At 46.1% G+C, this 14745-nt stretch overlaps 1 protein-coding gene across 2 annotated transcripts in view; it reads left to right on the plus strand.

Annotated features, from left to right (window-relative positions):
• Positions 1 to 14295, plus strand: part of FBH1 (F-box DNA helicase 1) — a 49892-nt gene extending 35597 nt beyond the window's left edge. For both annotated transcript variants that reach the window (XM_067534917.1, XM_067534916.1), the window contains exons 21-23: positions 11273 to 11419; positions 11692 to 11791; positions 13244 to 14295. In XM_067534917.1, the coding sequence (XP_067391018.1) occupies positions 11273 to 11419; positions 11692 to 11791; positions 13244 to 13299 (303 nt within the window). In that variant the 3' untranslated portion in view covers positions 13300 to 14295. The remainder of the gene's footprint in view (positions 1 to 11272; positions 11420 to 11691; positions 11792 to 13243) is intronic.
• The last annotated feature ends 450 nt before the right edge of the window (positions 14296 to 14745 follow it).

A 14745-nucleotide genomic window follows, 5' to 3' on the forward strand; every position in this document is an offset into this window, starting at 1 on the left:
AATGAAACAAGTACGGAAACAGGTTCCTTACCTCATCAAATCTGTTTTTTAAAACTGTCCCCCCTCCCCTTTTTTTTAGTAGTTTACGCGGTGCTGGATTTGCTGCGGTTTTCTTTGTTTTTGTGGGAGTCTCTGTTGCTGCCTGATTGAGTACTTCCAGTTCCAAATGAGGCGGGCGGCTGACCGGTCAGCTCGTAACGCTGGTGTTCACAACCCTGAGGCTCTGCTGTACTTGTTCACTGTGTTTTGTGAGCCTGATGCCAGTGAAACGTGCCAGATTTGATAGCCCTAGAGACATCGTGTCTCAGCCTTTTAGCTATGATTGTAGTAGTATGAGATGAGTTCTGCCTGTGAGCAGAAGGAACAGGCACAAGGCAGCCATCACCCACCATTGTGACTCAGCCCTGTCCTGGTCTTTAGGCTTCTGAAGGGTATTTCAGTCTTCCTGGCTCATTCCAGCCATGCCCTCTCAGGCATGTCTACACTGCAGTTAAAAACACACAGCAGGCCTGTGCCAGCTGACTCCAGCTCTCAAGGCTCAGGCTAAACTGGTGTAGACATTCTGGCTTGTGTTGCAGCCCAACCTCTAGGACGCTCCCACCTCATCGGGTCCTAGAGCCCGGGCTGAAGCCCGATCCCAAATGTCTACAGTACAATTACGGCCCCTTAGCCCGAGCCCTGTTAGCCAGAGTCAGCTGGCATGGGCCAGCCACAGGTTTTCAATTACAGTGTATACGTACCCCAAGACTATAAAGGGGCTCAGTTAGTGCCAGTTGCAATTGTGTGTGTGTTGGGAGGGCGGTTGTGATGTAGACACTCTTCTTCTGGTCTTGGAGTGACCATCTCATTTGACATAGACCATCGTTGATAAATAGAATCATCATGACCCCTACCAAACAGGGTCTGGATTTGAACCTGGATGGAGACCTTTGTTATCCCAGCAGCATGGCCTTGGAGTTAAGGTGCTCCAGAAATCTGGGATCAGTTCCCAGCTCTGGCAAAGATTTGGTGCGTGACCGTGGATAAGTTACTGAGGGACAGATCCTCATGTTGACGTCCATGGAGCTGCACCAGTTTAACACCAGCTGAGGAACGGGCTCATGATTTCTCTGCACCTCAGCTCCCCATCTGTAAAATGGAGATAATTTTACTTATCTCCCTGGGAAGGTGGGGAAGAAAAACATTAACCATGTTTGAGAGGTGCGTGGTACCACTCTGATAGGAGCCATAACAGTACATAGCTATATAACTGCCCCTTGAGCCCTCCAGTCCTCATCAACCCACTGGGTCAGGCCTCTGTATAATGAAATGTCTAATTTCTATCGCAGGCTGCTTTATAAGGGATTTCTTTAGAGAGAAATAGGTGACAAGTACAAGACATGCTGGATCTGATTCAACAGCAGTGTTCCCAACTCCTATTTCATCCAGTGTCTGGGGGTTTAATGTACACTGGCCCAGTACTTATGAGAGGGAGGAGGCACAGACTCTTTTTTTCCTCTGATCTTCTCCTTTTAAAATTTCCTATGGATTCTTTTTCCACAGAGCAATGGCACCAAAGACCAAGGTGGCTACCTGTGCCATGCTTGTGTCCAGCAGCGGCTCGGCCCCTTGACACAGCTGACCATTTTCCCTGAGCTGATGCAGACCATGGAGGTCCTCAATGAAGTGTTAGAAATTCCAAGGCATCTTGCTGTCCTCCAGGCTCTGTTTTGAAAACAGGAGGGGGCTGTTTTTATGTCCCAGATCTGGCTCTAAAGTGAAAGTGAGGAGATGGTAGATATCATCTCTGTATTATTACTGATGTCCTTGGAGAAATTAAGTAGATAGATCAGGAACAAGCTCATCAAGAGAAGGACAAGACGAGAGCTGTCCATGAGGATGCTGTGAATAAGGCCTGGGGTATCTCCCTTGTTAAAAAGGGGTACCTTGGTTGGCGTGTTCCAGGCCTCTTTCTATTACATTTCACTGGAAAAAACACACACTACGTGACTTGTACAGTGCTCGAAGCACTTTGACTTGACAGTTTTTTTCTTTCTGATCATTTGCATGCTTTCCCCACACGTTGCCCATCAGCGTGGCCAGTTCCTGTCAGTGGTGGGCATTCGGATGACTGACTTTTATGTTTGCCCAGCCTTTTTGTAATATTTAAGCCCCATCCCAATGCATTCTGGTCATTGGGCAAACCAAGACAAAATGCAAAACTAAGGGAGAAGATATAAAAGCATTTTATTACTAATGAAAGAACTCATTCCTGGAGTTCATTTTCTTAGACCTAATCTCATTTCCAGCCTCTCCCTTGCTGCCTCTTTCTCTCTTGTGCTTTATTGCCTCTTCCCTGTGCATCAATCTCTTCAAACAAAACAAAATCAACTCTTCAGTTAAACCTCAGGATGATGATTAGAGAGAAGAACCAGAGTGTCTTATGCTGTGATCAAGTATGTAGCAAAAACCGAAGCCTTTTTGTATTAAACATTATGGTTTTTTTATTGGAGGAAAAACTGTCTTCAATTGTATTTATTTCCTGAAGATCCCACTAGAAATGAAGCCGCAATATGCATTGATTTAATGATGGATTTAGCCATGTATCTGTGGAAGCAAGACACAAAGATATCCCTCCTAGGAATACACTTACTTCTGAGCTTTTGACCCTAGAATTGTTACAGCATCAAAGCATCTGATTTGATTGTACAGTATATATGACTGTGATCAACGGAGAAACATACATCAGAAAGAACCTGCTCTTGTACACCCTGTCATATACCTCGCAGGATATATTTATTTAATATGACACAGTTTCCTGTCAGTTCAGTGTGTTCCAAAGCAGCTCCTTATGTAAGCCCTTTGAAGTCAATAGTCACCCTCCACCTAACCAAGACAAATGTGGCCACATCTTGCTGGTAAAATGAATGATTCTAGATTAATTTCCTGTTTTCATCTGGTCCTAAATTGAGCTAAAATTGTCTGAAACTTTTCCATATCTGGTCTCTGAGAGCATTTGATCTGGGTCCAGTTGATACCATTACAGCAGGTTTGGCCTTTGTTACTGGAATACAACGTTCTTATGGCAGCACACAGCTTTCCCCAGTTCTGACATTCCAGAGAAACTGAGAAGTCACGTAAGCGCAAGAATGACAGACCTGTAGGTAGAAAGGAGTGAAACCAGGAAGACCATGCAAGGAACCATCAGACAACACACAGGTGCATTCTCATGGACGTTTCTTTACAGTTTCCACACCTCCAGTTGCTTTCAGGAATGGTCTGTAAAAGTCATTTGCCCTTCATAAGAGGCCAGATCCCTTGTGGGGTGATTACATCCTCCCACCTTTAAATTCTCCCTGCAGCTTCAGTTTGCAAAAGTGTTCCTTTCTGCTCGGTCTGTAAGGCTATGTAACAGTGCTGTGTATTGATTGAACAGCTGCTGCTTCCTGCAGCTTGTGTCCCCATGAGGGATGAAATAATCTGTGTCCAGCTGGTACATCAGCCAGCTACCATACATAAAGCACCTGAGGACCCTTCAGAGTGAAAGGCTGCAGGGGAAGCACCAGGTTATTAGCATGAGTGTGACAGCATCAGTCATTTCAAACAAGTGCCTGCCTGTCAGATCCAGTTTCCAGCACAGTTTCCTGTGTGATAAATTGTGAGGACCAATCCAGTGGCATCTCAAAGGATTTTACGTGCATGTTCGTTTCTGGATGACTTTATAAAGAGCTCCTGGCTCCAGTGCACAGATAACTGGTCACTAGATGGCGGCACTGCATTAGCTAAATTAAAGTAAAAAGAAACGTATCTAGTCTGTTTCTGGAAAGAATTTTTAATCTAGTCTTGGACTCTTCACTTATCCCATGGCTCAGAGGGATGAGTTGTGGGAACATGGAGGGTCTCATGGTCCCCTCCCACCCCCCAATTTGCTGCTTGGCTTATACTGAGCATGCTCAGTAACATCTGCTGAAACCCCTGGCCTCACTGTGTCCTCCCACTATCGGTGGGCCTGGGTCATCTCTGCCAGGAGCACAGTATGGTACACCCACCGCTGCCTTTCTGACCTGGGGCTGACTTCAGCAATTGATGTTTCACATGGGATATTTGGGGGGAGGGAGTGGTATTAATATAGATGGAATATCTGAGCCTGGAGCTGAAGGTGTTAACATGACCCTGTCACTGTCCAATGTTAAACAGGGATAGGGGGTTTGGTACTCCTCAGCCTACTTAGTACCCCAACAAACACATCATTAAGCATTATTTTATTTTATTATTAAAGATACTTTATATTCCAAATGCTTTTTAACTATTTTCTGTATTAAGGCTTGTGCTTTAACAACATCCCTCATTTCCTTTCACTTTAGCTGAAGAGAACTTTTAGAAAGAAGCTCTTCCTTGTCTGATGGTCTTTTAGATTGTGTTAAAGATGGTAATAACTGTCCTTTTTGGGGAAGAGAGAAATTATTGTTATAGGTTATTGCAACACTTTATAAACTTTATTACCATTGAGTTTACAATTAATGTAATTTGTAGGCCCAATTATTGCAACATGGTGGTGAACCCCATGTTGGATTTCTCTGCCTGGCAGAAATGACTTCTGCTTTCTAGTATTTATGGTATTGCCAGAGATAAAAGTGAACTTATAAGATTAGAAAACCAAAGTGAGATAGTAACAGCAAGCATGGGCTAGGTCTGTTTGTATCTTCATCTTTCTGTACATTCCTACATAAGGTAGCTAGAAGATGTGGACGACGAGCTTTTTGGTGGTAATCTGTACCACTCACACTCAAACACAATAGATGCTTTTTTAAAAAACCAAAGAATTCCTCTATTAAAACAGCCCAAGATAAGTGTTGAAGGCGAGAATGTCGTTGCCTCGGTAACACTGTTCTTCAAGTGCTTGTTCATGTCCATTCCCAGTTAGATGTGGGTGTGCCACATGCACCAATGCTGGACATTTTTCCCCTCGTGGTACCCGTAGGGCCAGCTCTAGCGCCCCCTGCAGCGGCGTGCACATGCGCCCGCATATAGGCACTGCCGGCCCCTCCTCCCTCAGTTCCTTCTTACCGCCAGTGACCGTGCTGGAATGTCTCTTGCTCTTGCAAGTCCCTTCAAACCTAGTGGTTTTTTCTTTGTTATAAATGTACACAGTTGATTGTTAGCCTTAGTTAGTTGTAGGGTTTTCAATAGATAGCAACCCAGGGACGGGTCATGCCCCATTCCCTGGGGTTTAAACCCTGTGCTTCGTGTAGGAAGCCTATGCCGAAGAGCGACCCACATCAGAGCTGCCTTAAGTGTCTCAGGGAAGCTCACATCAGCGAGAAGTGTAAAATTTGCAAAAGTTTTCACCCACAGACTAAAAAGGACCGGGACATTCGTCTCAAAGCCATTTTAAGGGAGTCGGTGCTCACACCAGCATCGGAACCCGGCCGCTCGGACTTGGTAGCAAGCACCACAGCCTGGGCACACAATGCTCCTCCGGCACCACCTTCTTCCCGGCACCAATCACCATGTCCGGAACCGAAGAAGAGGCCAAAAGAGACGAGCACCGAGCAAGGGCGCTCGCCATCTGAAAAGAGAAAGAAGGGTGCAGGGGACCAGGCGAAACCCACAACCCCCAAAGGGTCCCTTGCTGTTGTGAGCTTTGACCCCAGGACCAGGCCCACCACCAACTCCAGGTAACAGTAAAGTGCTGCACTGCCTGGCAGTGCCATCAAACCCGGAGGCCTTTCAGGTGATGAAGGACCTCCTGGTGATGCCTGTACCACTGACACTGAGAGAGAGCAGACCTCCGCACCAGTACTCGGTGCCAGCGGGCAATGTATCGAGGGGCAAGCCTGCACTGAGATCTGCATGGCAGTCCCCGTCTCCATGCACCGTTCACCAGTGCATAGATGATCTCCTGATACAAGACCCGCTCTCTGGAGCAGCACAGTGACAGGTTGGACTCTCCCCGTCAGTCTCTGGATGCCCGGCACCGATTGGCAGAGCAACAACACTGGCCCTCGGAATGCTGCTGGTCTCCAGACTCCCTGTGTAGGTCCCAGGAACCCTGACCCCACTCTCCTAGTCCTTATAAGAAGCCGAAGGACAAAAGCTGGTCCTGAGACGCCCAACGCTTAGGCTCTCCGCACCGGTCCCCGATACCGGACTGCCGGCATGCCCACCACAGTGCCGAAAGAATTTTGGAATCGGCACCACCCTGGTCTTCGGCTAGCGGCTCCTCGACCTCGGAGGGGGAGGACGTAGCCCAGCAGCCCAGACAGACAGCCTCAGCACCTGGGTTCCCAGCAACACCACTGAGGGGGGCGTGGCCTCAATGACAGTGGCCTGGACCATGGCAGTACTGGAACCCGGGGGCTTCCCACAGAGAATCCCACAGGCCTGCTTGGTGGCGGAAACCTCGGTACTGAGGTCTTGCGTTCCCAAAGCTCAGCGCTGCTTTTGGATGTCGAATCAGACCAAGGGAGGTTGCCCACCTCAAGCCTGGAAGAGGCCCCTATCCTACCACAGCTACTGGCCTCTTCCTCCTCATCATCACTTGGAGGAGCAGAAATAGGACCATTCACAGCGGGCCCCCCTGGATGATTTCAGATTCCATCAGGACTTGTTAAAAAGGGTGGCATCCAACCTGGGCCTCAAAATAGAGGAAGTGAATGAGCCCGTGGATGAGCTTTTTGGGATCCTGGCATCAGCAGCCCCCTCCAGAGGGTCCCTTCCTATGCAGGAAGGAGTGGTGAAGCTTGCCAAAGCACTGTGGTAAACCCCGGCTTCCTTCCCTCCCCAGGTCAAAAGGGGCAGAAAGAAAGCATTTACGTGCCAGCTAAGAAGTTTGAATACTTGTATACCCACCCCTCCCCAGGATCGCTGGTAATCACAGCGGCCAGTAGGAGGGACAGGCAGGACCAAGTGAGCTCTACACCAGAAAGGCTGGACTTCTTTTGGCACAAAGTTTATTCTACTGTGAGCCTTCGACTGCGCATATTTACCCAACAAGCGTTGTTGGGTAGATATCATTTTAATATCTGGCAATTGCTGGAAAAGTTCGTGGACTCCCTAATGCAGCTCTCCAGGCAGGAATTCGAGGCCATCCTGGAGGAGGGGAGGACAGTAGCCAGGGCATCCCTGCAAGCAGCCTTCGATGCAGCAGACTCTTCAGCCAGGACCATGGCATCTGCTGTATCGATGAGAAGAACTTCCTGGTTGCAGTTGTCGGACCTGCCGTCAGAGGTCCAGCAATCCATTCAGGATCTTCCCTTTGATTGCACGGCCCTCTTTGCTGAGCAGACCTAGGCTGAATGGCATGGAGGACTCAAGGGCAACCCTGCTGTCCTTTGGCCTATACACCCCATCCTCAACCAGGAGACATTTCAGGCCTCAACAGCCGCAGCAGTTTGGAGGTCAACCTCGCCGTGAGTCCTACAGAAAAAGGAACAAAGGTTATAAGAGGCGCCAGGGCCACTCATCGCCCTCTGCCTCCAAGTGAGCTTGAGCCGCCACCATCAAGGTGGCAAACAGACCTTTTGGAGGCACGCCCAAAGGTGACCTACCAGTTTTAACCCAGGATCCAGCCTCCCTGTTGTTTTCTTCTCGTCTAGCCCCTTTCCTCCCAGCCTGGGCTACCATAATATCAAACCACTGGGTATTCAGCACAGTAGCCGCCGGATACACCCTCCAGTTCTCCTTGCTCTGCTCTCCTGCCCCCCTTTCCCGTCCCTCTTCATGGACCCCTCTCACGAACATCATCTTGTTCAGGAGGTGCAAGCACTCTTACAAGTGGGTGCGGTGGAGGAGGTCCCCCAAGATCTAAGGGGAAGAGGGTTTTACTCTTGCTACTTTCTAATCCAGAAAGCAAAGGGAGGTCTGAGGCCTGTCCTAGACTTAAGAGGCCTCAACAGGTACCTCAGAAGACAAGTTCCATATGGTCTCCCTAGCTATCATTATTCCTCCATTGGATCCGGGTGACTGGTATGCCGCCCTTGACTTAAAAGATGCCGATTTTCACATCTCAATCTTCCCAGGATACAGACGGTTCATGGTGGGAGCTTGCCACTACCAGTTCACGGTGCTTCCTTTAGGCCTTTCAACCACACCACAAGTTTTCACCAAATGCATGGCGGTTGTTGTGGCGCATCTACAACGTAGAAAGGTACAGATTTTTTTCTAACCTGGACGATTGGCTCATCAAGGGCAAGATGAAATCTCAGGTCCAGGACAGCATCGCAATTGTCCGATCCGCCTGCCAAGCGCTAGGCCTGCTGATAAAGGAGCAAAAATCAACGCTCATCCTGGTCCAAAAGAGAGAATTTATTGGGGTGATTTTTGGACTCTACTCGGGCCAGGGCACTTCTGCCAGAGGGAAGATTCCTGGCAATGTCAGGCATTATAACCTGAATTTCAACCCACCCTTTCATCGGAGCAAGGGTATCCTCAGCCTGCTAGGCCACATGGCAGTCTACACTTACGTGGTGCAATATGCCAGACTGCATCTCAGGCCCCTCCAGATATGGTTGGCATCGGTATATTTCCCGGCCAGGCATCACCTGAATAGAGTACTCATGGCCCCTCTGTGGATACATATCTCCTTGGCCTGGTGGACAAGACTGCATCACATGCTCTCAGGCATAACCCTCAGAGACCCCTCAACCAACGACATTGCTGATCTCAGATGCCTCGGACCTAGGATTGGGAGCCCACCTTGGCCTCCTCAAAACTCAGGGCACCTGGACTACAAGGAGCTGGCATTGCACATCAACATCAGGGAGCTCAGGGCAAGGAACAGGAAATGCAGTCAGCTTTGCTCTCAGCAAAGACTCAGCAACGGCTTGCTGACTGATGCCTTTCTCCTGCCCTGGTCAGGGAGTCTCATGTACACGTTCCCACCAATACCGTTGATCCACAGAGTCCTCATAAAGGTGAAGAGAGACAGAGCACAGATGATATTGGTGGCCCTGGCAACACTGGTTTGGGATGCTGCTCGAGCTATTGGTAACCCGCCTGTGGACTCTTCTGTTGCGATCAGAGTCGCCTGCTTCACCCGGACCCGGCCTCCCTACATCTGACGGCTTGGAAACTCCATGGCTGAACCGGGAGGAACGAGCCTGCTTGACCCAACTCCAGCAGATTCTGCTAGAGAGTAGAAAGCCATCCACCAGGACCTCTTACCAGGCTAAGTGGAGACATTTCACCTGCCGGTGGCTGACCAAGGTGCCTACCCCGTGGAGACCCCGATCCAAATGATCTTGGACTACCTGCTCCTCTTGAAGTGGTAAGGATCGGCCTTCTCATCCATTAAGGTCCCCCTCGTGGCCATATCAACATTTCACCTTCATGTTGATGGTAAAATGATCTTCTTGCACGAAATGACGGCCAGATTTCTCAAGGGCCTTAAAAAGTTCTCTCCCTCGATTTGGGACCTGACTCCCCAATGAGATCTGAACCTGGTCCTCTCCAGGCTCACTGGGCCTCCATTTTGAGCCCTTGGCCTCCTGTTCCCTCGTGCACCTATCCTGGAAGGTCACATTCACATCAGCAAAGCGAGTCTCGGAGATCAGAGCACTGACCTCAGAACCTCCCTATGCTGCCTTCTATAAGGACAAGATTCAACTGCGCCCACACCCGGCTTTTTTGCTGAAGGTGGTTTCGCACTTCCATCTCAACCAGCACACGTTCCTGCTGACCTTCTGTCCAAAACCTCACAACCCCAGTGAGGAGAGGCGCCTGCATACCCTGGACATTCGGAGAGCCCTAGATTTTTACATCGAGAGGACCAAACCCTTCCACTGTTTTACGCAGCTCTTCGTGAAAGGGCTGCCGGTGTCATTGCAGCAAATCTGAAAGTGGATCACAGCCTGTATCCGAACTTGTTATAAACAGGCAGGGATTGTGCCTCCAACATCCCTAACAGCCCACTCAAGAAGGGCCCAAGTGTCCTCAGCAGCCTTCCAAGCACGTGTCCCCATGCAGAACATTTGCAGAGCCACTACCCGGTCGTCAGTACATACCTCCGCATCCCACTATGCCATAACGCAGCAGGCTCGGGATGATGCTGGCTTCGGCAGAGCGGCGCTACAAGCGTGACGTCCATGAACTCCTGCCTGCTCCAGAGATTCTGCTGGTGAGTCACCTAATTAGGCATGGATACGAGCAAACACTCAGTGAAGAAAGAACGGTTACTTACCTCGTAACATCTCTTCGAGATGTTTGTTTGATCACAGGGGCAGGTGAATTATGTGGCAGTGGCATGAAACTGAGACGAAGCCTTCCAAATGATCCAGACAGTCATGACACCACCTAGATTTTGTAATCTTTGCCTCCCATATCTCAAAACTTCCTGGGTGAAATGATGATACCAGCCCACGTGTGATTGTCCCTATCGATTGTAGTTAACTAACCTGTTTGTCTGAAATGAGAAAATACATAGAATTATTAACATGTAGGTTATTTATTGAATAGCTTTTACAGATGGGAAAAATCTGAAGCAGCTACTTGCCTAATCAAACCAACGACGAACCATCAGCCAATCCCTGTTGTCCCTTCCAAAATTAATTAGAAAAACAAGTAGTAAATAATCATGATATGCTAAATAAGTGCTAGCAGAGCATATTTTGAGGACATGTGACTCCTGTACTCCTGGGTGTGAGTACTGGGGAATATCACATGCCACAGAGAGAGAGAAACGTCCCAATTAGCATCTGAAGAGGGACTTTAGAACCAAAGTCAGGGTAGCCAACACCCTACCACAAGGGACCATTAAATAGATCAGGTACGCAAGAAGAAGAACCAGAAAGCCAGGGTAGCCTAGACCCTGCTACAGGGGACTCAGAAAACAGACCAAGTATCTAAAGGAACCCAAAGAAGAAAGGAAACAGTCTCCATCTAGAATTGGTATCTGTGCCTGCTTGGTCTGCTAATCAGGATACTATGTGGGGCCAGCATAGTTACTGAGGGTTTATGCTTGGAAAAATGAGGCTTACTAAGGAGAGGCATTGTTTAGTCCTTTCTATTTGTCTGTGATACCTGCTTTTCAATAAATAGCTCTGCATTGAAGAGATTGAATCCTGGTCTTCATTGATATGATTATTGGGTGCACAGCTGTGGGCACGTGAATTGATCTGAATCAATCCTGGCCCAACAGTGGTGGAGAATTGCATGGGCACTGTGCCAAGTGAAGTTTGACTTTAATTTGTGAGTTAAAAAGTAGAGCTTGAAGTTGGGAAGCGAAAATTGATATTTGATTTGACTTTATTGATTTGACTTTTATTGACTTTGTGTGTTTGAATTAAGGTTACAGAGGGTCACAGACAGGAAGAAAGATTGTGGAATTGCAATCTTAAAGTCAAGGATATTTCCTAAGCGCAAACAAGGCGGGTTTACCTCGAAGGTGAAGGCGGATGCCCTGAAACCTCCACCTCTAGCTGACAAGTCTCTATTGAAACAGGTGTGTGAGAACCTGGGGTTTGACCCATTTCTCGTTGATGCTGTTTCCCACACTATATAAGGAGGGTTGTTTAAATGATCTGTTAAGATATCAGGAGAGCTACAATCCTAAGAAAGAACAGATAACTTGTGCTGCTATGTGGATTATGTATCCAGCGGTAGACAAGCTTTTGAAGGAGGGAGAAGTAGCAAACAATACTTCCACTGAACTGGTAGAAAAAATGGAACAGTTCACAAAGCATATTAGTACAATCAATGCATTAACATTTAAAGGTGTCACCAAACAGCAGACAAGGATGTTCCTGCAATCCATTTGGCATGCACATAAAAGCAATAGACATTGGAGGAACAAATTCAGGTTTCACAAGAGCAGGTAACAACCCCCATTCTCCTTTCAGAGCCAGGATAAAAGAAAATACAGGGGTACAGGTTTCCAACTGCTTTAACCCATGGAGCCTTACTCTGAGATAATATCTGTTTGCTAAATTTGCTGCTGTTGCCTGTATTTTAAGATACCTTGATACAGTTAATTGGTTCAGATCTTCCTTCCTTCCTAGGTTGCTCTTAATAACTTTCTTCCCTTTTCTCCTCACTTCTGTTCTCTTTGTTTTAAAAGTTAGTTATTACAGAAACCTCCATCACAGAGGAAGCAACTGAGAATAAAACAAAACAAAAACAGTAAAGAGCAAACCAGGAAAAACTTTACTTTTAAATAAGTCCAGTAAATTCATTATTTTAACCTTTCAGGAATGCAGCAGTTGGAATTATGCCTAACTTTCTTGACAATATGGTTGCCAAGCAACAGCTATGCCAATTTTCTTTCTAAACCTAACCACTGATTAAATATTTAGAATTTTGGGTTTTTCTTATTTCCGTGTAGCAAAATTTTGAAGTAAACCAATATAAAGTAATAAGGAATGCTTTAAGTTACTAATAAAGGGGATAAATAACTTAATATGAAATTTTTATCAATTCTTATGCAGGTTTTCTTGCTTATTTAGTTGTTAAATCTTCTGTTTATCTGTTTGTTTTCTAAGATGTATTACTTCGATGACTAAGTTCTTAAAGTTTTATTTGATATAGTTATAAATATAGTTTTGGTGATATTTGTTTTTAATTATAAGTTTGTCATGTATGATATCCTGTGTTATATGTTTTTTGTGTGTGTGTGACATGACTGTGTGTGTGTGTGTGTGTGTGTGTGTGTGTGTGTGTGTGTGTGTGTGTTCAGTTTCATTGTGTTGCAACAAAAGTTAATTTAATAGAAGTGGTACCACACTTTTTTTTTTTAATATTATGGTTGGAGCCATAACCATCATGACACCAATCTTTTTTGCAAAGCTCAAAAGGCCTCAGTTATAAATATATGTACATATATTTACAATTCACATATTTTTGCCTAAACAAATAATGCAATTGCAAACAAAAAATTTTTTTTTATTAAGCATACTTTATTTATTTATTTATTTTATTTACTTATTTTTGGACAAAAACTAAGGGAAGAACTTCAACAGCAATGTAAAGGGAAATAAAACAAAATGTCAATTTAAGTTTTTATCAACTTGTGTGCACCTTTAAATATAGTTATAAGAATGTTTATAGCAAAAATGTCATCAGAATACAACAATACAAGTTATATATAAGTTATATAGTTATGTTGTAAAATGTTAAAGCTAACCAAACAATATTAACGTGTTTCCACCTTTGTCTGCCAAATATAACCAGGTGTCATAAGGTTTAGTGTCCTCAAAGTGTTTACATAGATTTGTAGTTACAATTTATTTTGGTTTAATCTTTAAACTCTTTTCTTTTATACTATCAATAGAGCAGGCTGCGGTGATAATACTGATCCGAGTCCAAATTTTGGACATGATGGGATGAAATACTTCTGGATTTAGAAGAAAAGAAAGACGAATATCAGTTGCAGGAGGATCGTTAAGAATGCAAATATGGGCTCATCTTTTAAATAAAGGGTTAAGTGTGACATGATCAGATGGTCGACCCACCAGAGAGCATCCACCAGCTTTAAGTGAACTGACGGAAAAGGAACGGACTGAAAAGAAACAATCCCAGCCAGTGCCACAGCCCAGGGCCAGAGCTATTAACTACAGAGCATACTCTGCTCAGTCCTGAGGGTGTTTTGTGACAGAAACTGACAGCCTTCAAGGCAGTTCCACATCTCAATGAGGGTGCCTAGCCCCTAGCAACTCCTGCCCTCAAGACTAAATGTTGGTTGCTAAATTAAAGCCCCACATAACTGGTAGACCATACGTAAATACAAGGCAAGTGGGGGTGGAAGAAAATATACAATGGTTGCTAGCATTAATTGATATAAGAACAGAGGCAACTTTGATTAAGTCATTTCAAAAGAATATGCAAAAAGGACAAACTATTCCTTTGTTTGGGTTCAATGGCAAGGAAGTCAAAGGGATTTTACTAGAACATCTACCATGGGTAATAGGTCATACTGAATTTTTGATTGATACTGTGGTTTGTGATCAGATGACTGAAGAAGCTACATTGGGAGCAGATGTGGCTCAACAGGAAAAGTGGGTGATTGACTTGACAGGAGGATGGTTGTGGAAAAGAAAAGGAGAAAGTGCGAGGGGACTAATTATTTCAGGAGGATTAAGAAAGTGGGTTTGCAAGGCCATGGCTGTTGTGGTATTGCCAGACAATGAGTGGACAAGGGAATTTCCTTCAGTGTGGGCTAGAAAAAAATCTGAATATGGAAGCATAGAAGCTGCGGTGGAGCCAGTGAGGAAATTTGTGAAGCCAACCCCTCAGTACTCTTATCCAGTGCAAGCCATTCGCTAATGGAAGTCCCTCAAAGACTACACATCCCATATAAATCACAGTCATAGAATCATAGAACTGTGGAGGCTGGAGGGGACCTCAGAAAGTTGTCTGGTCCAGCACCCTACTCAGGGCAGGACCAGCACCAATTAAGTCATTCTAACTGGGGCTTTGTCAGGCTGGGCCTTGAAGGCCTTTAAGGATAAAGATTGCACCACCTCCCTAAGTAACCTATTCTAGTGTTCTACCAACCTCTTAGTGAAAAAGTTTTCCCGAATATCCAACCTAGACCTCCCCCGCTGTGGCTTAAGGTCATTGCGCCTTGTTCTGTCATTTGTCACCGCTAAAAGCGGTCTAGCTCCATCCTTTTTGGATCCCTCCTTCGGGTGGTTAAAAGCTGCTGTCGGGTTCCCCCTCTCACTCTTCTCTTCTGCAGACTGGGTAGGCCCAGTTCCCTCAGCCTCACCTCATGGGCCGTGTGCCCCGGCCTCGTAGTCATTCTTGTTGCCCTCCGCTGCACTCTCTCCAGTT

Source organism: Emydura macquarii, unplaced genomic scaffold, assembly GCF_026122565.2.
Source record: "Emydura macquarii macquarii isolate MOO-44397 ecotype Brisbane River unplaced genomic scaffold, CSIRO-AGI_Emac_v2 contig_3470, whole genome shotgun sequence".
NCBI classification, from domain to species: domain Eukaryota; kingdom Metazoa; phylum Chordata; order Testudines; family Chelidae; genus Emydura; species Emydura macquarii.